Source organism: Typopeltis vanoorti, chromosome 11 (genome assembly GCF_054136105.1).
Source record: "Typopeltis vanoorti isolate ZY-2024b chromosome 11, IOZ_Tvanoo_1.0, whole genome shotgun sequence".
NCBI classification, from domain to species: domain Eukaryota; kingdom Metazoa; phylum Arthropoda; class Arachnida; order Uropygi; family Thelyphonidae; genus Typopeltis; species Typopeltis vanoorti.
In genome coordinates this window covers 68,277,468-68,302,282 of record NC_143559.1, presented here as the reverse complement: position 1 = coordinate 68,302,282, position 24,815 = coordinate 68,277,468, and the positions used below count along the sequence as shown (strand labels likewise).

Below are 24,815 nucleotides of genomic sequence, written 5' to 3'. Positions count from 1 at the left end.
GTTTTTCAGAAAAAAGACCATTATAGGTTTGATTCCAGTGAGTGACTTGAGAAATTTTTTTCTAGGCTGTTTTTCAGCTGGTTTCCTAGTTAGTTAATCATTGGCATAAGCAAGATTTTTTTATCCCCATAAACCCTGGATTTTACCCCTGAAACTATTCAGAAAAATTGTAGAGCTTGCACTGTGGCACATTACAGTGCAAGCACTGCCTTCATCAGTGACACATCACCACTGAAGTGAGTGGTAACGTGCCAGCAAAACAAGCTACATCTGATGAGTGAGTGTACTCTGAGTGATTAATTGGGAACTTTTTTTTGGAAGTATACAGAGCAATATATATTAGTTTAATCTATACTATTTGTTATATCTCTTCAGAAATGTGATATAGAAATATATGAAATGTGAACTCCTTTGTGATGAAATATGATGAGTTGTCTGTGTATCATATGGATATTATGATCCATTTTTATACCATCCCCTTTTTTGGACACACTAGCTTTGAATGGGTGAAGCATGTATGCAAAACACATTTTTAAAATCTTCATGAAAAGCCTTTTGACATGTTTCAGTTATTATTCTGACACTGTCTGTTGCAGGTTGGAGGAAGAATACATTTGATACTTTTCTAGATGATATATTGTTACTGAAGTTTTTTTCACAAAGTTCCTCTATTTTCTAAATATAAAATAGCATGCTTATTTTGTTTAGGAGAATGCCTGCTAGACTTTCAAAACAACAAAGGTAAATTACAGATTTCAAAACTATAGCCATAAGAACTAATTGCAACTTTATAAACATCCATTGTCCCTAATGTGATTTTGGAAAATTGGAAGCTCCACAACATCAAAATTATTCCTGAAGTTTCAGCCAGTAAGAAATGACTAGTGATTCATTGTAGCCTCTTTTTAGTTAAACTCCACAACATTTTTCAATTTCATCTCTCATTTCCTTCCCTCAGAAGAGCACTCTTCATAATTCTGAAGATGGTGCCAGTTGAAATGGCTCATCCATAATTACAGGTATCATTCTTATTTATTCATCCTCTTCTAGCATTTTAAATTATTTCTCCATGTATTGATAACCTTTACATTTTAATCATATACAGTTTGTTTTAAATTTATTTCTAAACTTATTCTTTTATGGTAATTCGGTTCTCTTCTCAAGTGTTTAAGTTTTTGAAGATAGTAGAGGTATGAAGTATTGTAGTTCTATCCTAAATATAATTTCAAGGTATGTTTTTCAAATTACATTATCTGTTGTTGATTCACTATAACCTTAATGCAATTTTTGTAATAGTTTTAATAACTAAATCACAGGTCTAAGCCAGTGAATTTAAAACTTAGGGGTTGCTTCTAAAAAAAAAAACGAGCATGGTATTTTATATTGATCACTTTATATATTTTGATAGTTGCATGACAGCTTTCTGTGAGCATGGGATATGTACAAAACATCTTTGAAATCAGCATGGAAAGTCCTTTAAAATCATATATCAGTATTGTAGAACAAAAATACCTCCCCACACTCTCTGTATAGCATCACCCTGAGGAGTCATTTGAGATTAAAAATAAATCACTTCTTTCATTTGAGCTGCCAGAAGGAACCATCCATGCTAAGTTTGATGGCTATATTTTGCTGTGTAGAAGATTATTTAAACACAAACCCACTCACAAATAATGTGAAAAATTATATATAAGATGATGAGGATATTGATATTAAACTTGAAACAGTAGTTTTAAGGTAATTAGCTTGTAGCTGTTTCTATAAATACCCTTATAGTTTTCATTAAGATTGTATAAGACTTGCTATACTGAGCAAATGTCCTATAATGGTATTTGCTATACAACTTGCTTGTTTACACAGTTAATCTTTGGCAAAGGCAAATAGGGTTTCACCGTCATGAAAACTTAGATTTTTGATTTTACAACTCAGAAAAAAAACTTAACCAGAGAATTATCATTGTTTCACACAGTGATACTATTAAAAAGATGATAGTAGTTTGTCATACTTTCACATCTTGTAAGTCTACAAATCATTGGTAAATGAAATCAAGTACTGAACATCAGCTGCTTCTGTTTTCTGACAGGCTAAGAGTGTTCTGCCTTTTCATCCCTTTTGAGAATGACAAACATTAAAGGTTATTTTTATATTCACTATAATTAAACTTTCTTTCATGCTTACATGGTGATCAGAATACATTATGAAAATTATGGATACAACTACCGTGTTAGAGCAAAACTTCCGTTTAATATAAACCAAAATATACACTCGACGTTTTAACCTTCACATTATAGTCATCATCTGGAGTGTGTGTGTGTGTGTGTGTGTGTGTGTGTGTGTATATATACACACAAAAAAACAAGCTGCACTACAATCTACATGGCAAGCTAAAGTTAATATACTGTTAATAAACTGGATGTTATATACCACATAGAAAGAGGCATTAAATCTCTTCCAAATAATATAGCTGATAAAATTCGTTTAGAAACCAGCAATGTTTTGAATAAAAAGAAAACCATATGTAGCAATTTGACAAAAACAGAACTAGCTGCAATCAAGTCATTAAAAGCTAATCAAGAAATAATTATAACAAAATCAGACAAAGGTAATGCCACGGTCATCCTTGACAGATCAACTTATATTCATCAGATGAATCAACTAGTCTCCGATAACAGCACCTATCAGCTTGTGAACTATAATTTGACCAACAGGATTAAAAAAAAAACTGTGAAATTACTTAAGTCTGTCACCTCTTGGCCATCAGACACTGTTAAAAAAACTAAAACCCCATTATGCCTGTTCTCCCAGAATATATGGTGTTCCCAAGGTACACAAACATGATGTTCTGCTTCAGCCGATAGTTGAGGGAATAGACAGTCCTAATTATCACCTAGCCAAGAAATTAGCATCAAGACACAAGGAGTTCGTAGGTCATTCCCCCTCCTGTATAAAGAACAACACAACACTTCATAAACAAAATTAAAAACATAACACTTGGCAAAGATGATTTTTTTAGGCAGTTTTGATGTTTCTGCCCTTTTCACAAATGTCCCAATCAATGACACAGTTCTTCTGCATAACAAATTTCCACCCAATATCATGGCTCTCTTTGTCCACATGCTACGTTCCGGTTACTTCATGTGGCAAAATAAATTTTACCTACAAAAAGAAGGTACGGCCATGGGCTCACCACTATGCTAATTTTTATATGGAAGCTTTTGTGCAACATGCTCTAGATTCCTTTACTCAAAAATTTACAGTTTGGCTTAGATACAGTGACGATGTTTTCGTTATCTGGCCACATGGCTGCCAAACATTAAACACATTCCTTAGCCACCTGAACAAACAACATGAACGCATACAATTTACTATTGAAATTGAAAATCAGTACTCGCTCCCATTCCTGGATACACTAGGCACACGTCTTCCCTCAGGCAGTCTATCCTTCACTGTTTACCGTAAGCCTACACACCATCACTCTTCGCAAAAATTTGGAGTCATCAACACCCTCAAAAACAGAGCTATAACAATTTGCTCTAATGAACAAGCTCTTAAACAAGAATTAAAAATTATTAGCAATACGTTTACCCTCCATCGAACTGATTGGAAACGTACTTTTTCTTTGCATCATACAAACACTTGGTATGAACAGAAATTTAAAGAAGCTTGTGAAATTTTGATTGACCACCCTAATCTTAATAATAATGAGGACTTAAAAATCCCAAGAATTTGGATGGCACACATTCAGCCCACTTAGTTTCCAGCAAACCCTGACTTTAGGACTCGAAGCAATTTTTTATTGGCCACTGTCCATACCAGTTGCGATTTATATGTATATTTATATAAGCAATTTTATTTTATGTTTATTTATTTATCTATTATTTTCTGTATGAACATGTTACTGTCCAGCTTAATTTAATTTTGTATCCTAATAGATAATAATAGGACTCTAGCTTTGATGTAGTGAGGTTTTTTTTTTTTTTTTTTAATTTAACCCCAGAGGTCAGGCAAATAGTTTCAACTGTTGATCAGTAACTTTAGCATGCCATGTAGATTGCAATGCAGCTTGTTTCTTTGTATAAATACGTATACGCCAGAAGTTGATCTTAATAAGGTCGAAACGTCAAGTGTATGTTTTGGTTTATATTAAACTAAAGTTTTACACAACTAACACGATAGTTGTGTCCATAATTTTCATAATGTATTACTATAATTAACTATATTTCATACAGTACAATTAAAATATAATATTATATATATATGTATATATATATATATATGATATAACTGATTGACTCGGCTGAGAGACATATTTTTGAAACAGATTAAATGACCGAAAGCTGAGAGATAAAAATAGAAACACTATTTTGTTTTTAAATAAACCACATAACTAGTTTTGTCTTCTTAGAAGACTTCATCGAGTGCATAACATGAGAGAGAGATACCAACAAACATTACAAGAGAAAATCTATACATTAAAACGTTGAAGGTGCATGCGTTCAATATCTTGTGAATGTCAAAGTTTGATAGTAGTATAGTGACAGTCCGAGAGATTATAACTTAATCTCTCGGACTGTAAATAGATTATTAACTACGAGAGATTAAGTTAGTATTGAGATGTACTGAATGAGGATGATTTCTTTAGATTCTACAATTTTTCTTTCCAGTTCATCATAGCAAAAACACTCAAAAAGAAATCTACAGAATTTTTGAGGAAAGAGGAGGTCAAGCTGAATAAATATTTTAGAGATTTGAGCTAAATATTCTGAGTGCTTATATGTAGGAGAAAATCGATGCCTTCCATGATTGGTCTAAGTTTAGTATTTTCTTTATGAATTTTTGGTAATCAATATAATCGAGTGTCAAAGACTTACATATTCAAAAAGAGGAAATTATGGCTAGTTTTGATGTTCTTTCCCTCTTCACAAATGTGCCTACAGAAGAAGTTCTAACTCTCTTAAAGGATAATTATTGAAAAAAAGTAATGTCTTTATTCACCCATCCATTAATTCTGGTTATTTTCAGTTTAAAGACACTGTTTACAAACAGAACTTTGGCTTAGCCATGGGCAATCCTTTATCTCTCATAACTGACAAATTTATATTATTTAGATCTCATCATCATCATCAAATTCCTGCCATGTACCCTCAAGGGGGTGTACAGGATATGATAGTACTACATGAAAAATTTACATCATTACAAACTTCCTATCTACAATTTTCCTCCAAATCAGTCGGTTACTTGTCAAGACTCCAATATTATCAGATCTTATATTTCTATCATCTAAGGCACTTTGTACCGTATCAATCCACCTATATTTAGATCTTTTGGGGAAAAATTATCTGTTCGCATTGAAACCTAGGTTGTGAAAGAGATATATAGATGATATTTCCTAATCTGGTCATGGACCTGATTGCTTCTAGAATTTTCTAGATCATCTCAACAGTCAACCCGAAAATCCAATTTACTGCATTACAGAATTAGAGATTGATGGCTCTCTCTCCCGTTCCTAGATGTCAAACTCATTCGTGTATATGAAAAATTAAAGATGTTCATTTATAGAAAACCCACTTACATCAGGAGCTATCTCTTCTCCATGCACAGTCCCATCACTATCTGCCTCAAAAACTTGGCATTAACTTGGCATATTAACAAAGAACTTTAGTTTCTTCTTACAATCTTTCAGCAAAATTAAAACAAACAGAAAGCTACTATTCAATCCACCTCTTCACCATATTGAAGATAGAAATAATGAAAAAGACTACATATCTTTACTATACGAAGGTGGTCTGAAAGGTTCTCGGCCTCGACCATAGATAGCAAATTTTATAACTGCATGAGTATCGTGCAGTTATAAAATTCTTTATAAAAGAAGACTTAACAGCAAAAGAAATTCATTCAGAGTTTATAAAAGTTTATGGGCACTCTTCTCCTTTGTTTTCGAATAAGAATGGGCTGCCGAGTTTAAACGTGGTGTTAGATCCTGAATGGAGAAATTTTGCAAGGAAATTGTTCATTCAGGAATTAACATGCAAAATCTAGCTACTTAAGGAAATACCTGCATACCAGCAGAAAAATAAGGAAAACTTGTTTAATATATGTGAGAATATGTATTCCTTATATGTGATGTATTGAAATTTATTTCTGTCTAACGGAAAATCAAATTAGAGAATTTATGTCAAAATAGAGAATTTATATAAGAGAAATGTTGGCTTATTTTTGTACTCATTAAGCTATCTAGTATGCTGTAAATCGCCAGACAGGTAATAAGTAACAGTCCAAAGGTCGCATGTGAACTGTGCAAGTCGAGCATAACGCCGGAGGCAATGGCCTATGCAGAAGGTGACGGTAGCACGTTTTCCATGAAAACAGCAACCCAAGAGCAAAGGAAGAGTAAGGGATTGACTTAAGTGTATAAACGATAAGGGTTGTGTGGAAAAGACCCAGCAAAAAAGGGGGCACACAAGAGGAGAATATAAGGTGATGCGTGCCATATTGAGCTCTCTTCTTATTTTTTCCTGGTTCCTGCTTGATGAGTTTGATGGGTAGTTCGTGAGAGTGAGGAGTGTAGGTGCTGCAATGTCGACAGCAGGCCTTTTCCTGGAGATGCCTAAGAGATTTCATGCGGAGCCATTCATGAATTATCGGCCTTTGCAGAATCATGCCATCGCTGAATGTCCCATCAGAAGGAGTGGAGAAAGTCCCCTTAGACACAGCAGAAACATGTTTATGTCGGGCAGTAGTTCAAGGACGACGTAGCCACAATGCCAGGTGCAGAGACAGCCTAATCGGAAGGTAACCAGAACCAACATGTGGTAGCAAATAGACCTCCAGAAAGGATTTGGTAATGTAGAGAACTTTATTATATGTTTTGGAAGTATTAGAAGAAAGAAAATTGTGTGTTCTAATTTGATTAATAATTTGGAAACTAACTAAGTGTGTTTGACTAACATAGAATGTATTAACTTCCTTAGCATGATCTTTATTTATTATGAAATTGAGATTTTTTGAATATATGATTCATCTTAGTTGTACATGTCTTAAATCAATCAACATGTTTCATTACTTAGGCCTGAGTCATGCCTGATTATGAGATCAAATTACCACTTATAAAATAGAACCTTAGCGGGAAGAATTTAGAAGGTCTATAAAGATAGATTACAGGTCACGACTGCCAGTACCAGAAATCTATGTGACTGTAACGAAGTGCATAATGATGTGTGTATGCCTTAAGATCTATGATTGTTTCCCTGAGCAAGAATCTCTTCTGTTATAGGATACTGGCTGGTGCAGCATAATAGAAATTTCTTAGGCTAGACAGTAGAATAGATAATAGCGATTATTGAGATAATAAAGATAGAAAATTAGAAGAAAAGAACGACGCAGCTGACAGGATGTGATTAGGTCCCCTTAATTAATAGATCCATAATCACTGTAAGTTGGTTTTGACCTCATATCAGGCAGTCAGGCATTTATTGGGAATGTTGAAATTTGAGAGAAAGGTTTTATGTTAGATTGTAAGCTGAATGCAGATATGTCTCTCCCAACAAGCTTAGAACTAAATGATTCTGAATTCTTCAGAACTATAAACCATCAACAGATATTCGCTCAATTTTCTGGAGAAGACACTGACGATGTGAGAACTTTCTTTGAATATATTGAGGAACTGAGGAAGATTGGCTAATGGAGCGACTTCCAGCTGTTAATTTTGCTACGTAGCAAGCTAGTTGGAAGGGCGAAGAATTTCTTTTACTCCTCACCAACTCTAAAGGAAACCCTGAATTACCAAAAGTTCAAAGAAATATTCATATCTCAGTTTTCGAAGGCAAGGAATGTGGGTCCGAATTTATGGAAACTTCAGAAAATGGTGCAGAAGGAGAAGGTATCAGAATTTTACAATAGATTGCTAACTCTTGCAAATACCCTGCGTGTCACTGATAAAGACAAGCACCATCCGAACTGGGTAGTCTTCCAGCACTTCAGAATAGGGCTTAGGCAAGAATTGAGGGAGATAGCATTTGGCAAAAATATAACCAACTTAGAAGAATGCTATGCAGCCGTGAAGGAGAGAGAACAGCTGCTTGGAGACATCTGTCCCACAGCCATAGTTGGGTCTGTTAATATAATTAAGGAAGAGAGAGAGACCGCAATAGGGATCAAGGCACTGTGAAGGAACATCCAGAAAAGAAGGAGAAAAAGAAGGCACAAAGAGGAAGTGAAGAAGGTAGACTTGAGATAGTTTACCAGGTTGCTACTGGCAGTCCAAGTTTTAGCGAGGTTCGCTCATTAATAAAACAAGAAGTGGAGAGATTGCAACAACCTATCATGGAACATCTCGATGCTGTACTTAATCAGTTGATATCAGCCTCCATGACAAACCAGGAGAATTCTGCCTTGCTAGATGAGAGAACAATAACTTAATTCACAAGGAGGTTGAAAGGATGCAGAGACCACTACTTGACAAAATGGACACTATGATGCATAGTCTGACGGAACTCTCGGCCATGTGCAATAGCAACTCTCCTTTGTCCGCGGACGGAGATAATGCAAGGGGTTACTACCGAGAGTCCCCAAGGTATTACAACTGCAATAAGTTAGGACATATAGCCCGTAACTGCTTCAACAGACAAGGCAACTCAAAGGGAAACTTTCATTCAGAGGCCAAATCTCATGTTTGTAGCAAGCAAGAAAAAAAAGGGGGGGGGGAGTAATCAGAGACAACCCTGAAATGACGGATGAAGGAAGGATCTGCAGGAGAAATTTCAGGGCGTTGATAGACACAGGTTCACAGGCCTCGATTATCTTTAAAAACTGTTTCAGGGGGATAGAACCCTATGTAAAAGGGAGGACAAAACTTCTGAGAAAACCCATTAAACTTTTGGGGATATCCCCCCCCCCCTCTACTACCCAAGCTTCGAAGTCAGTGAGACTGAAAGTAAACCTGCCTGGATTTGGCATGTGCATTTGGCACAATTTCATAGTTTTGCCAAGAAACTCTCCCCCTCATTTAAGACTAATCCTGGGAAATGACGTTTTAACTAAATACAGTTTCTTCTGTGATTATTCTAGAAGTGAGGTTTGTTTTCAAGGGAGGAAGAGAAATACAATGGCTGGAAAGGGATTGCAAGCTCGAAGTGAGAGAGGTATCCATGTGCATCGGAAACTCCAGAGAGAGAGTGAGCCCAGACTGACTGAAGGAAATGTTAAGCTTAAAGCACTCATCAACTCAGAACAGAGTGAGGCCTCCCTGTCAAGATATCAAAGAATCCTGATAGAATTAACCACGAAGAAGGAGGAACATAATCAGAAGAGGGGGCTACAAACAAAAATAAGCGTGAGACAAGTGAGGATACGCTAGAGATTAACCATGCTGGTATCAGGCAGAATATAACTATCTCCTACAAGAAGTCAAAGAATAACTGGTGCAAAACTCGGAAAGGACTAGTTATAACCCAACTAGTCGTAAGAAAGATTGTAAGTAAATCAGATGGGGTGTAGAGCCTGCTCTTTCATCCAAACGTAAGCCCAAATTAAATTTCAAGGAGTGGAATAGTCCTCCCCCAGAGAACTGAGGGAGGTATAAAAAGAGTTTCTCTGAAGAGACAGAAAAACTTTTTTTTCTCAAAGGGGGGACCTTTGTTAGATCCTGAATGGAGAAATTTCGCAAGGAAATTGTTTATTCAGGATTTAACATGCAAAATCTAACTACTTAAGGAAATTCCTGAACACCAGCAGAAAATAAAGAAAACTGTTTAATATATGTGAGAATATGTATATCTTATATGTGATGTATTGAAATTTATTGCTGTCTAACAGAAATCAAATTAGAGAATTTATATAAGAGAAATGTTGGCTTATTATTGGATTCATTAAGCTATGTAGTATACTGAAATCACCAGACAGGTAATCAGTAGCAGTCCCAAGGTCGCATGTGAACCGTTGAGCGTAGCGCCGGAGGCAATGGCCTACACAGAAGGTGACGGTAGCACATTTTCCATGAAAACAGCAACCCAAGAGCAAAGGGAGAGTAAGGGATCGACTTAAGGGCATAAACGATAAGGGTCATGTGGAAAAGGCCCAGCAAAAAACAGGGTGCACGAGAGGAGAATATAAGATGATGCGCGCCATATTGAGCTCTCTTCTTATTTTTTCTTGGTTCCTGCTTGGTGAGATTTGACAGGTGGTTCGTGAGAGTGAGGAGCGTAGGTGCTGCGATGTCAGACAGCAGGCCTTTTCCTGGAGATGCTTAAGAGATTCCATGTGGAGCCGTTTGTGAATTATCAGCCTTTGCAGAATCATGCCATCGCTGAATGTCCCATCGGAAGGAGTGAAGAAAGTCCCCTTAGACGCCGCAGAAACACGTTTATGTCCGGCAGTAGTTCAAGGACGACATAGCCACAATGCCAGGCCCAGAGACAGCCAAATCGGAAGGTAACCAGAACCAACACGTGGTAGCAACTAGACCTCCAGAAAGGATTCTGTAATGTAGAGAACTTTATTATATGTTTCGGAAGTATTAGAAGAAAGAAAATTGTGTTTAATTATAAGATGTGGACAATTTATTAGAGAACTTTAGTGAGAATACTTATTTGGAATAGCTAGTTTCCGTTGAACAAAAGAATTGTTCGGAAACTATTCTCATATTTGAATATGACTGAGTTTGATAAGGAAATTAAGATTGCAGATAGCCTTTAATTGAGTAACACCAGGATGTATAATATGTAATTAATGAGTGGCATGTGGAAAGGGATCATAAGTTTATGTGGTATTGTGTTTGCTTTCTACCTTATCTAGGTTTGATTAATAATTTGGAAACTAACTAAGTGTGTTTGACTAACGTAGAATGTATTAACTTTATTTATTATGAAATTGAGATTTTTTTGAATATATGATTCATCTTAGTTGTACGTGTCTTAAAATTCCAATCGACATGTTTCATTACTTAGGCCTGAGTCATGCCTGATTACGAGATCAAATTACCACTTATAAAATAGAACCTTAGCAGGAAGAATTTAGAAGGTCTATAAAGATAGATTACAGGTCACGACTGCCAGTACCAGAAATCTATGCAACCGTAATGAAGTGCATAATGATGTGTGTATGCCTTAAGATCTATGATTGTTTCCCTGAGCAAGAATCTCTTCTGTTATAGGATACTGGCTGGTGCAGCATAATATAAATTTTGCCAGTATCTGAAAAGGAAATAAACCTAGATAGAAATTTCTTAGGCTAGACAGTAGAATAGATAATAGCTATTATTGAGATAATAAAGATAGAAAATTAGAAGAAAACAACAACGTAACAGTGGCCATACCAGCCTTGAAGATGATCCAAGTGAAGGACGTCCAAAAGTGTAACAACATCAGAAATCATTGATCAAGTGCACGATATGGTATTGGATGACCAGCAAGTCGAAGTGCATGAAATTGCTGAGACTATAGGCATTTCAAAAGGACGTGTAGGATATATTTTGTATGAAGAATTGCAAATTAAAAAGCTTTGTACAAGACGAATGCCGTGCTTGCTCACAGCAGATCAAAAACGCACTCACATGAAGATCTCTGAACAGTTCGAGCATTTTAACAAGAATAAAACTGATTTTGTGCATTGATTTATTACTATGGATGAGACTTGGATTCACCATTACACACCAGAATCCAAACAGCAGTCAAAACTGAACAGAAACCAGTTGTTCAGTGCCAAAGAAGATAAAGGCTGTTCCATCAGCAGGAAAGGTCATGGCATCGGTGTTTTGGGGTGCTGAAGGCATTTTGTTTATTAATTATCTTGAAAAGGGTAAAACAGTAACTGTGGAATATCATTCCGATCTTTTAACCAGACTAGACAAAAAAATCCGTGAGGAAAAGATCTGGTTTGCAGAAGGAAAAAATCATCTTTCATCAGGACAATGCACCTGCCCACAAAGGTGTTTTGGCAATGGGAAAATTAAGGGATCTGCACTATGAATCGTTGGAACATCCATCCTATTTCCCAGATTTGGTTCCCTCTGACTTCTATCTCTTCCCAAAATTAAAACACTTCCTTGCTGGTCAGGTTTTTCTTCTGATCAAGAGGTAATTGCAGCTGTAGAGGAGTATTTTGCAGATCTTACTGAGAACCACTACAGGGATGGGATAATGGTGCTGGAGCATCGCTGGAATAAATGTATTAGTCTTAAGGGAGATTATGTTGAAATATAAATTTATTTTTTCATTATTAGGACAAGAAGTTTTCAGATCACCCTTGTATATTAGTTCCCTTTTGCCTAAATTAGCTAACATTCTCAAAGAAATTAACATCTGGACTTCTTTCACTCCTCTACACACGCTCCATTCCTTACTCAGTATATCCAAATAAAAACATAACTTAAAATCTGGCATTTACTGTGTTTGGTGCAACTGCAACATGCCTTATTTTGGCCTGACTGAAAAATCTATTGAGTTATGTCTAGAACAGGGGTCTGCAAACTTTATAGACCGTTGACCCCTCCATGGAATCCTTGATCCCTCATCGACCCCCATCATACTAAATAAATGTTATTAATAATAAATTTCTCAATTTAAAAATAATTCCTTCACCCTTTTACTTCATTGCTGCTTCTTGATAAGAAATAATTAAAGGAATTTAAAGAAAATACTTAAAGAAATTTATAAAGAACATTAAAAGTTTAACCCCCCCCCTTTTGATCCCTAGACATTTATTGAATCCCCCCCCGGGGGTCGATATCGAACACTTTGCTATATGTGATGTCTAACCACATCCTAAATCTGTGATGCTAACGACGAAAACTCTGTCACTTACCAGTCATGTGGAACAAATCAGAAAACATCTATCACTGCTATGACAAACGAAAAAAAATTGTAGAATCTAAAGAAATTGTCCTCAGACCAGTACATCTCAACCCTAACCTTAGTTATAATCTATAATCTCTTGGACTGTCATTGTGCTGCTATCCAACTTTGGCGTTCACGAGATCTTGAATAAATGCACATGTCCAACAATGAAGAGATACACAGAGAACACCTTCAAATGTTAATACGTTAGCATTTTAATGTTTAGATTTTCTCTTGCAATGTTGGTATTGATCTCATGTTATGCACCCGGTGAAGTCTTCTAAGAAGACGAAACTAGTGCGGTTTATTTAAGAATAAAATAGTGTTTCTATTTTTATCTCTCAGCTTCTAGTCATTTAATTTGTTTCAGTAGTAGTAATAATAATAATAATAATAATATATATATATATATTTTTTTTTTTTCTTCTATTCCCCCCTCCCCTTGAAATACATAGGTGGCATGCAAATTTATGGATCTGAAATAGTTTATGTGGATCTTTCAAGTCAAGAACAATCTCTTTTGATGTCAGTAGCATCAGTTCCAAACCGTAAACAATCCGTAGCATGGATTGGAGCATTACAGAAGGTAGGCGAGAGGTTTTACATAATCTGTATTTTATATAAAATTTAAAGCAATTTATAAAAACACAATGTAAATTAAAACAATACATGGTGTGACAAATTCCTGGAATGACCTTGTACTGCCACAAATGTGGTAAGTCAGGCAAAACCATGTAATTGCATATTTGGACATATCTTTCCTAATGCCTTGAGTTGTATCAAAACAGCCAAGGCAATAGTTGATAATAAGCTATTATAGAGTTTTCATGTGAATGAGAATGAAATTTAGAACACATTAACATTTGGGTTTTGTGCAAAATTAGGCAAAAGTGCAAGTGCAACTCCAGATATGTTTAAATAGTAGTTTATTATGATAATTCTGTATGTAAAAAAAAGAGTGCAGCTTATTGGAATGGCATGGAAAGAGGAGATGACGAAAGAACTGGGTGACCACAAATTTGTCAAATATATGGAAAGAGTTTGGCAATTAGTTTCATCTGACTAAATTTAGGATTAATGGCAAAATAATTAAATTTACAGTGAGGGAGATTTTTCAGATGATTTAGGAATGAGAAAAATTTCTACAAAAATGGTTCTGCAGATTTTGAGTGATGATTAAAAGTAGTGGTAGTGTGATGTTTATTCTGATCATTCTTTACAGTTGGTTGTTTTTCATAGTACTGGTGATGAAAGTTAGTGCTTTCATCCCCTCGAGTTTTCAAAATTCGAGTCATCAGAATTCAAGGAGAACTGGCCTACCAGTCAGGAACTCAGGGGGATTGGGCACTGTAGGCACCAGGGGGGTTGAGCTCCCCCCTTTTGAAGATTCGACACTCAAGGTAGCCCCTGAGTGTCGAGTCATCAGAATTCAAGGAGAACTGGCCTACCAGTCTGGAATGGGGGGGGCCTGGGGACAGAGTTCCCTAGTGTGTGTGTGTGTGTGTGTGTATATATATATATATCATTGCATGCTTAATTTAACATTTACTGATATTGAACTGACAGCCACTTTCAAATGCCCACAATTTTAGCATATTCAAATCGCATCAGTTGCATTCCCGATTACTCTTCTTATCTTTGCATCATGAGCAAACAAGTATGTCTGCTGTTAAATCCTTCTCAGTGTCATTAATTGTAAAAATTGAATAACTGAACCAAGGCCTGATCCCTGGGGTTCCACCACTTCTCACCTTAAATCTTGCAGACTCACATCTCCCATATACCTCTGATTTATCAGTCAGCCATCTTCTTATCCAAATTAGTATCTTATAATCCAATCCCATATCCTCCACGTGTTATTATTATTTCGTGACATCTTCAAGGAGTCCCAAGACTCATCGAGGGAGGACACCCACTCTACAGCTCACCACCATTACACTAAACCTCTACTGCCATCATCTACATCAACGCCATCTACTGCTCGCCACCACTAGTATTTTTTTGTCCATAAATTGTGTGTGTGTGTTCTGAAGGGCCGATTTGTCTGTATGCAGGATGAAAAACCCCTGCTACCCCTGTATGATGTCGGCTAACTCGCCTTCAATTGAAAAAATCCATATAACAAACTTAAGCTTTTTCCATTTGAAGGGTGCAACATACCATCGTTCTGTAGTTAATTTTATTTGTATAGTGAATCTAGGGTATCATCTTTTCCATGACTTAAGTTATCTGAAAAAAAAAAAAAAATGAGATCATTAATAAATATAATAAAGAAAAAGACATTCAAGCATCCTTTCTTTCATAGTTACCTAGTAATCAGCATCCATTATTAAAAAATTATGGAAACAGTTATCATGTTTATAGTAAAACTTCAGTTTAATATAAACCAAAATAATCACTTGACATTTTGACCTTCATATCATCTGGAGTATACATATATATACTAGGAAACAAGCTATGTTGCAACTACAGAGTATGTTAATGGCCTGACCTCTGGTGAAAAATAATAATTATGTGAGAGCACACTGCACTCTAGCTTAATATATCCCTTAATGATTTGTAACCAATAAGAGGATTTGCTTTCTAGCTTTGATGTAGTAAGGTTTTTTTTCCCTCACTAGAGGTTAGGCCAGTAGTGTTAACAGTCGACCAAAATAGTGAGATTTTAGCCTACTCTGTAGATTGTAACTGCTTTTTTCTTTGTATGTGTATACTCCAGATGATGACCTTGATATGAAAGTCGAAATATCGAGTAATTATTTCAGTTTATATTAAACTGAAGTTTTACTAAAACATGGTATCATCCATAATTTTTTAATAATGAAGGAAGACATCAAGCAATTTCTAGAATTCTTATTGAAGAGTAGTATTTAATTTAAATAATTAAATCCTAAATATCTCGGGGAAAAAAAAATGTAAATTATAATTGCAGTTAATATTATCATCATTGTATTCCTGATGTGTATCCTTGGGTGGAGGATGTACAGGATAATTATCATAGTACTACATGAAAAAGTTAAAAATCCTTTTCCTTACTAACCTCTGATCAGAAAATTGCCTCCAAATTAATCTATCTGTCAAGACCCCAATATTATCAGGTCTTATATTTCTGTCTTTTAAGGCACTTTTTACTATATTAATCCATCTACATCTTGGTCTTCCTCTGGGTCTTTTTCCTGCCAAACTGACTGGCAAAGAACACTTGTTTTGCTATTTTGCTAATATTTTCTCTCCCATTCTGTTTAAATGACCATGAGATTAGCTCTACTAACACATTCCTGAATACTAATAATGGCAAGTTCTTTCCTAATATCCTCATTTTTAATGTGATGCTGCCATTGATGCCATCTGTTCACTCCAGTGATCTTTCTCAGAACTCATATCTGAGATCTCAGGTCCATAAGTTAAAATTGATTTGAACACTGTCTTGTATACAGCTGATTTAGTGTTTTAACTAATTTCTTTTTTATTCCATATAAATTTATTCAGCTGAATTCTCTATTTCCATATTTAATTTACAATCTCCACTAAAAATTGTGCCTAAATAGCTGAAATGTTTTACTTTTTCTATAGGTTCACCATTCAGGATACATTGATATTTTCCTTGTCTTTGTCTTTTTATTGCTGATTTTCATACCAAATTTATTATAACAATTATTCAATTTAGTCAGGGAATCTTAGCTCTCTACATAAAGTAGAGAGCTAAGATAAACATCACCAATTTTGATATCAGATTTGATACCATTTTCCTTCATAATGTGATCCATATAGATAATAACTGTGGAGATAATGTGCACTCTTGTTGCACACCTGATTTTACATCAAACCATCTTCCTGTACTATCTCCTTGTATTGCTTGATTATAATGTTCCATTTATTTACATATAACTAGAATTTTGACATGATTTCCACTTGGCACTTTGTCATATGCCTTTTCCAGATCAACAAAACTTAACAAATCCTTGTTATATTCCCAAGATTTCTAAACTATTTGTCTTAAAGTGCAAATCTGATCCTGACAACCTCTATTTGGCCTGAATCCAGCTTGTTCTTCACCAAGCTTTCCTTCCACAATTTATTGCATAAATCTTACCAGGAACATTCAGTAAGGGAAAAACCTTTGTAATTCTCATATTCAGTTTTATTTCCCCTTTTATACATGGCTACAATGAGAGCTCTGCTCCAGTCATCTGGAATTTGACCCTTTGACCAGGCCTTTTGAATTATGCAATGCAGCCACTGTAAAACTTTTATAACTCCTTATTTGAGCATTTCTGGCAGGATTTCATCTACTCTAGCTGCCTTTCCACATTTCAGGTTTTTGATTACTTTTTCTACTTCAAGTATGGATATGTATTCCTGCTGAGAGTTTTCTACCACCGTGCTGACACTCAGTGGCGGCTTGTGGCTTGAAATCGTAGGGGTGCTGCATCTTTCGAAATATACATACACATTGTAACTACAGTGTATATGTGTTTGGATAAAATATCAAAATTATGGTAAAAATTAAAAAAAAAAAAAATTAAACATGAACAAATATTGTTTATGATTGATAAAATTATACAGTTTAGTATAACTCAAAATTACTTAAAAATAAGATATATTCTTCTTGTTTTGCTTCATGAAAAAATATTGTTTATTATCGATAAAATTACTTAAAAATAAAACCCATTCTTCTTGTTTTGTTTTGAGTGAAAAGGTCAATAACTTTTTCCTTGGTGTTTGTGTGACTGTTGAAGAATTTTTTCTCCGTTGAAATCATCGCAAGTGCATTTGACCTATCCTGATTCATAGTGCTCCTCAGAAATATTTTTATTCTCTTTAATGTTGAAAAACAGCGTTCAGGCTCTGATGTAATCATAGGAATTGTCAAGAGAATTTTTATCAATGCAGTAATTTCATTAAGAACACAATCTAAACTATTTTCTGTTATAAATATTAACAAGTCGATTAATTTACAATAATCATGCATGTCAGGTCTACTGTAGAATACTCAAAGTTCAGTTTCAAGTTTTTCTTTGTTGATCATTGGTCAATTTTATTTCTTCTGTAGGCAATTTATTCTTAAAATTAGCTAATTAATCCTTGTTAAATAATTTAGCAGCTACAGACACTCTACTACTGGTGCAAACTGCATATAAACAACAGTGGAACTGCACGACGGACAGTGCCACATTATGCTAATAGTTTGCATCTCACTATGATGTGCATATGCTTGCACACATAGCAATATGATACTGTGGTAAACACAGTGCTGCTACCGTCCTTCGCCCTCCTAAGTGCTACAAGATGGATTTTTATTATTTTTTATACAAAATAAGAGAATTGTATAGGATTGTTGATGATAAAATTAAATGTTACAAGCAAATATAAATAAATTAATAAATATATTTATATATCGAGAAAAATTGGGGGTGCTGCAGTTCTGTAGTGCCTATGCATGAGCCGCCCCTGCTTTTTTTCATTTAGCAGTCTTTCAAAGTAATTACTCCAGATATCTAGGATATCTTTATCTTCAGTTTTCATGTCACCTTTATCATCTCTGATTCCATTTACAGTACTCTTTCTTCCATTTCTAAGCTTTTTCAATAGCCTCTGGAATATTTTGCCAACTTCCTCGTATTTATTTTCTATGTTCTTACCAAAGTCTTCCCATGACTTTTGTTTAGCTAGTTTCACACTGTTCTTTACTTTATCTCTGTATTCTCTAAGATCACAAGCTGACTTACTTGCCAGGAACTGTTGATATGCTTTCTTCTTTTCCTTGACTGTCTCTAACTTCTGCAGTCCACCATGAAGTTCTGATTTTTCTGTCCTTACAGATAATCTCACCACATGGCTCTCTGGCTGAATCAGTCAATGTTTTCTTCGGGATTTGCCACTGAATCTCCAAGGTTTGGTTCTTCTTTTCAAACTCTAATTTTTTCTTAAATAATGTTTGTATATACACTCTTGTTTTTTCAATATGAAATTCAAGTTTATCCTGTTCAAAACTAAATAGTGGTCACACTTCCTATTTCAAATCCTCTGTACACTCTTTTGTCTTGTACCAGGGGTGGGGAAATACATCACTATCAAGTATAACATAGTTTATAAGACTTTTCTTATTCAGTTTATATTAATTACAAATATTAATTTCTAAAATATTTGAACAAATTCGTGTTTTATGATTTTAGTACATATAATACTATGATTATAAAATCTAAATCTGCTCAAGTATTTTATTAATTGCAATTGCAATTATAATTTAAATTTTTTTTCTAAAAAATACACATTTAGCATCAAATTTTTATTTTTATTTTTTTTTTTTAAAGGCATTGAAGCTGTTGAGTTCTCCTCCATCACCATGATGACTCCCTCACTGTATGAATGCCTTAAAATCAGTAACATCTCTCCATGGTTGAAATCTTCCAGAATTGAGCTCAGTGGAATTGTAACTTAAGAAAACTGGAGATGTGTATTTTATAAAACTCTGTTTAAAAAGGGGAAAAAAAAAAATATATATATATATATATATATATATATATATATATATATATATCAGGGATTTTACTGCTTTACTTGTACAGGTGATCAAAAATAATGATCTGATACTTTAAAATTTCTTTATAGTTTTATTAATATCTTTGGTACTTTAGACGAACTAGTATATAAAGATGTTTTTGTTCCAGTTCGAGATGTACAATAAAGAATATTTATTTCCAGCATTATTTGAGTAGTGACAAAAAAAAAATAAATAAATAAAAATAAAGTCTTACGTAACAGTTTCAAAGAGCACTTATGAAGTTTTCATTTTTAAAATATTTACATATACAAAGTTTTGTTGTATGCTTCTGTTAAAATGAATGACTAACTTGTAAACATGGTTAAATCAGTGTCAGTTACATTTGTTTTTGGATGTGTGTATATGATCATATTTTATTTCTTGTTATACAAGGAAGTTGTTAATTATTAATTTTTTAATTATTATTACTTTACTGTTTTTATAATGGCTAAAGTATGTATGTGTGAGAGAGGTACGAATGTCAGTATACTTATATCTATATGACATGTCACTGTGTATACATATCCATGTATATGGTGGAATAACAGCATAAAGCTTTTTAAAATAGTTATTAAAACATGCTGTATTTACTTCTTCTCATTTTCTGTCCTGATTACTGTAGCAGAAGACATTTTATTTTTTTCAACTCTTCTAAATTAGGATTAACCACTGTATTGGCCTTGACTTGGTTGCACATCACTAAATGCATGGCTGCAAAGTGTCCTTTGAAATTGAAACCTGAATATGAAGCATAAATTATTTGATATATTTTATCCATATGGCTGTTTGAGTGGTTAATCTCTAGCTTTAACAGCTTGTGGTCTTGATTCTTTTATTGCTGCCTTGCCTCTTTTCAAGGCATATTTAATTTAATCTAATCAACTCCTGCCTCATTTTGTGGTCATTATTTTGATTCTGGATGATCACAATTACTGATTTTGTTCTTTATAGAGCATTGTAATTGATCCAAATATGCTTTTTTGACATAAAAACATATTAATACTTGACCAGCATATCTCAAACTGGTTTAAATTAAAGCATACTACAATGATTCTTCAATCATAGAGCCAAACTGATAATACTAGTAACAAAATGCAATTAGGGTACATAGTTAATTATGAATTTATTTATTAGTAATTGTAGTACTGGAAAAAGTTATATTAGAACTGTACAGGATATTTCTTGAACTACATGTAATCAATCATGGATGTAGTTTAACTGAAATGCTATTTTTGCAGGTAAGTACAATGGCTAAAAAAATGTCAGTTAACTCCGAGGAGTGGACATAATTTTTGAAAAATGCAATTAAAATGAAAACTGAATTTTGAAAGGGCACAAGGGAATGCAATAAGTTTTGGACCGAGATTTTTATTATTTGTCACAACCACCCACAAAGAGTTCTAAACCTATAGTGTGTTAGTACTGTGGGTAGACTAAGGTTTTTAAATATTTTTTATTTACTTTCTAATGTACTTCTGAACCCAACTCTAGAGACCAAATGTGGCTCTCTTTTTTTTTTTTTTTTGAGCGACTTGAGGCTTTTAATTGAATGCTGTGGTAATCTCACATTAGGCAGTGAAATTCATCTCTCACTCAAGAAAAATCACAAACATCCACATGCTCATGGTGGGATTCGAAGCTGCAGCCTGTCATTTGGGAAGTGGGTGTGTTAGTCACATGCTCAACCATACCAGAAATTTAATGTATATTTCAAAAGTGCATGAGATTGTAATATAATTCCAGTTTATACCCCTCCCCCCTTTTTTTTTTTGCCAGTGCCGAACAGACTTTAAAATTTGTTTGATCATGATGTTGATAGATAGTTGGCCATTTCCAATCTTGTATCTCATATAATCATTTATTTTAGTTTCTCTTAAGACTAGTGCATTCTCTAAATCTGCTGCATAGCTTATATTTTATTCTTCACATAATCGTGACTTATTAAGTATGGACATGAATTAAAAGCAAACAAAATTATTTTTTTTTTTTGTTTCATGTTTTGTAAGATTTTGTAATCTACTGATAATTCAAATTTGGCATAAACAGGCATCTGGAGTCATGATTAATATGTGATGAAATGTAGAATGCATATATTTTTCCCAAGGGGAATAGTGATGTACTTTTTGAGAATTAGCAAAAGTTTTTATCCCTCCCTGACAGTTTTATATTTTGATATAATTAGTTGTTCCACCATCTACATAACTGATAATAAATTTTGCTAATGCATGAACATTAAATAAGAACTGCAAAATTTTTTTAACTATATATATTTAATAGCGATATTGTTTAGAGTGCTGATTAGTAACTGTTCGGTGCTTGTAAAAAAAAGTTAATTTTGAGATTAGCTTTTTATATGAAATAACTTGATTGTATATGATTTTGTTTTACACAAAAATATGATGCTTCTGTTATCAATGGATTACTCATCTCTGTGCCTTAACATATATACATATATAAGTGTATCATATTTCATACCAGCTTGCTCATAAAAACATTTCTTTGAAATTCATAAACAGTGTAATAGGGAATAAAATGAGGGATTTCCTCTGAAATAGTAATTAAAAGTAATGTGCATGTGTAATTATTGAAAGTAAATGTATCCTAAGCTAAAAAAAATCAATTAGCAGAAACAGTAAGTTGAAGAAGGAAAAGAATTGATTTCCATTTTGAATTTAATCCCAAATTTTATGCAAGAATAAGTGGATAAGTTTTGACTTACTAAAATGGTATTTAATCAGTAAACGAAAATTCTATCATGGGGTTGTAATTTAATTATGAATTAAATATAATTCCAGTTTATACCCCCCTCTTTTTTTTTTTTTTTTGCCAGTGGCAAACAGACTTTAAAACTTGTTTGATCGTGATGTTTATAGATAGTTGGCCATTTCCCATAAGAAATGTTGAGATTTTGTCATAGTCAAATAACTTCAGCAGTAGAAGTAAAGGGTGATTTGGAATTCTAATATTTTAGATGGGACAAAGCTAAGCAACTAAAATAAGAATCAAGCATACACTAGTTTGTCTATAAGATATTTGAACTTCTGAGTTTATATTTCTGACTATCACTATCATTCCTTGCTGTCGAGAAACCAATACATCAGCAGCTTTTTGTTGTTGTTTCAATTTTTTTCGTTTTCTTCCTTGTAATAATGTCATAAATGACATTATTACAAGGAAGAAAAGATAGATGAAAAATCTGAAGAGAAGAGTTTCAAGATAAAGAGCATAAGTATGAATTTTTAATAAGTGGGCTCATACAAAACAGTGAAGTCCTTAACTAAATGATTTTAAGTTCAAATTTGAACAATTTGCTATGAAGAAATGGAAAAATGAATTTATGCAGATATAGCAATTAGGTTTTTGTTTAAGATATTGAACAACCAACAATAAGAAAATATATGTATAATTATTCAGTAATTGTTAGATGCCAGAGCAGGATGAAGTGTAACATACCTGTTGCATTCATTCTACTGGAAATTATCCCAGATTTGTAACCTTTCTTTTGTATAAAACAATTTTTTTTTTTATTTTTTTTTTGTATTGCAAAGTAATTCTAGTCAAATAAGGAAAAATGAAAGGAAAGGTGTTACTGGAAATTTATCAAAAACTTAAATATAGACAAGTCGGGAGAATATGCTTTACATCAGCCAATCTGGATATGGATTGCTGATGAAAATCAGAGAAAAGTCTGAATGGATTTGTGAAGACTGCTGTATGCTATCACTTTTTTTAATATAAGGTTTAGATGTTCTAAGTATAGCATCCAAGAGATAATAGAAAAAGTAAATGAAAAAATTGTTACAAAGGGTGTCATGAGTACCTGCAAGAGATGAAACATCTTTAGAAAGCTAACCACCAACAGCTTCTCTCATTTTTCAGAGGTGTGTTAGATCTGTTAAAGTGACAATCCCAACCGTGAAGTGTAAATTAGATACCACCAGATCAGATGAAAATCTTTGATATCTTTTGGAATAGCGAAAGCATGGTTTTGATAGCTTCTAAAGCATCTGGAAGAAGCTGCCAATTAGGATAAGTGTTGATTTTTTTTTGGGGGGGGAGGAATCCCTTAAACTCATCAGCCATAACCTTACAAAGCTGGAATGCATACTACTCACTAGCGTATCCACAAATGTTTAGTTGGGTAATCATGTCATCTAGGCCTGTAAATCTAAATTCAGCTCCAAGTTACTTATGTGAACATCATTGATGAAGAAATTAAAAAATATTGGAATGATTTAAAAGTCAGGACCATGCATTATTTTTGAATGTCTGGGAATAGTGTTAGGAAAAGAATCAGAGTGGATATATGTATATAAAATTGTATTTTTGATTTTATATTCAAAAACAGCATTTACTTTGCAGTTTAAAAAACATTAATTTCATTCATAATTTAGAATTAGCAAAATGATTGCCTTTTGTGTAACTTTATAAGTTTATAAAATTTATAAATCTCCCACATAACAGGAAGAATGGTACTAGCGTGATATGTAAGTTCAAGAGTTTTGTACATCATAATGCAATACTGGTAAATGTCTAACATTACCATTGATTATTAGCATATACTTCATGTTAATAAATAACATTGTACAAAGAGTTATGTATAGAGCTTGTTAACTATATAATAGTTTGACTCACTCACTGCTTTGTTTTGAGTGAATTTGTTGAAATGACAACCACACATTATATTCCTGCAAAACCTGACATGCATCAAGTACACTGTAATATGAGATATATGGTGAAGGATTTGCCTTTAGACATACCTTTCCATTATTCTTCTGGATCTAGGTTTTAGCACTCAAAATTAGAGAAATGTTTAGTGAAGTAGGATAAAGTAGAAATATTTTTCATTTCAGCTTTGCAAACAAATGTGGAAACTTCATCTTCAGTTATGCCCAACTAAAGAGTAAGTCAATAATACTTCATTCCAAAATTTTAACTGCTAGTACTATAATTATCTGAAAATAATGAATGCTGGAAGTGTGAATTTTGTTGGTAGGTGTTAGTTACATAACTCGTGTGCTTGTCTGAAGGAGAAGTGGTTCATATAGATTGACTTTAGCACCAGGAAAGGAAGAATCTGCTGAATCTTTACCAAAAAAAAAATTTGAAATGAAACATCTCAGTGGGGATTGATTGATCATGCTTTTGTAACAGAGTAATATATGTATTAATATATATTTACAGCAATTAAAATAAAAACAGTTCAATCTTGTTACATTATTTCTAGGTAAAGTATAAAAGAAAATGAATTTTGCACTATTAACCACGCTACCGGCCAAGACGTCAAGTTTATCATGGATGCGAAGTGCATGTTAAAATTGTAATACCATCGATATTACATTGAAATATATGATGGATAAGAAGCGTATGACGATGCGTATTTGATCCATAATGGCCGGTGAGGTGGTTAAGTTGCAGAAATAAAGGCGCAACAGTCACTT

The 24,815-nt window shown here is 33.9% G+C and overlaps 1 protein-coding gene across 1 annotated transcript in view; it reads left to right on the top strand.

Annotated features, from left to right (window-relative positions):
• Positions 1–19,308, top strand: part of LOC150101695 (zinc finger FYVE domain-containing protein 21-like) — a 54,678-nt gene extending 35,370 nt beyond the window's left edge. The window contains exons 6-7 of the mRNA XM_090400729.1: positions 13,286–13,416; positions 19,145–19,308. Of these exons, the coding sequence (XP_090256855.1) occupies positions 13,286–13,416; positions 19,145–19,180 (167 nt within the window). The 3' untranslated portion in view covers positions 19,181–19,308. The remainder of the gene's footprint in view (positions 1–13,285; positions 13,417–19,144) is intronic.
• The last annotated feature ends 5,507 nt before the right edge of the window (positions 19,309–24,815 follow it).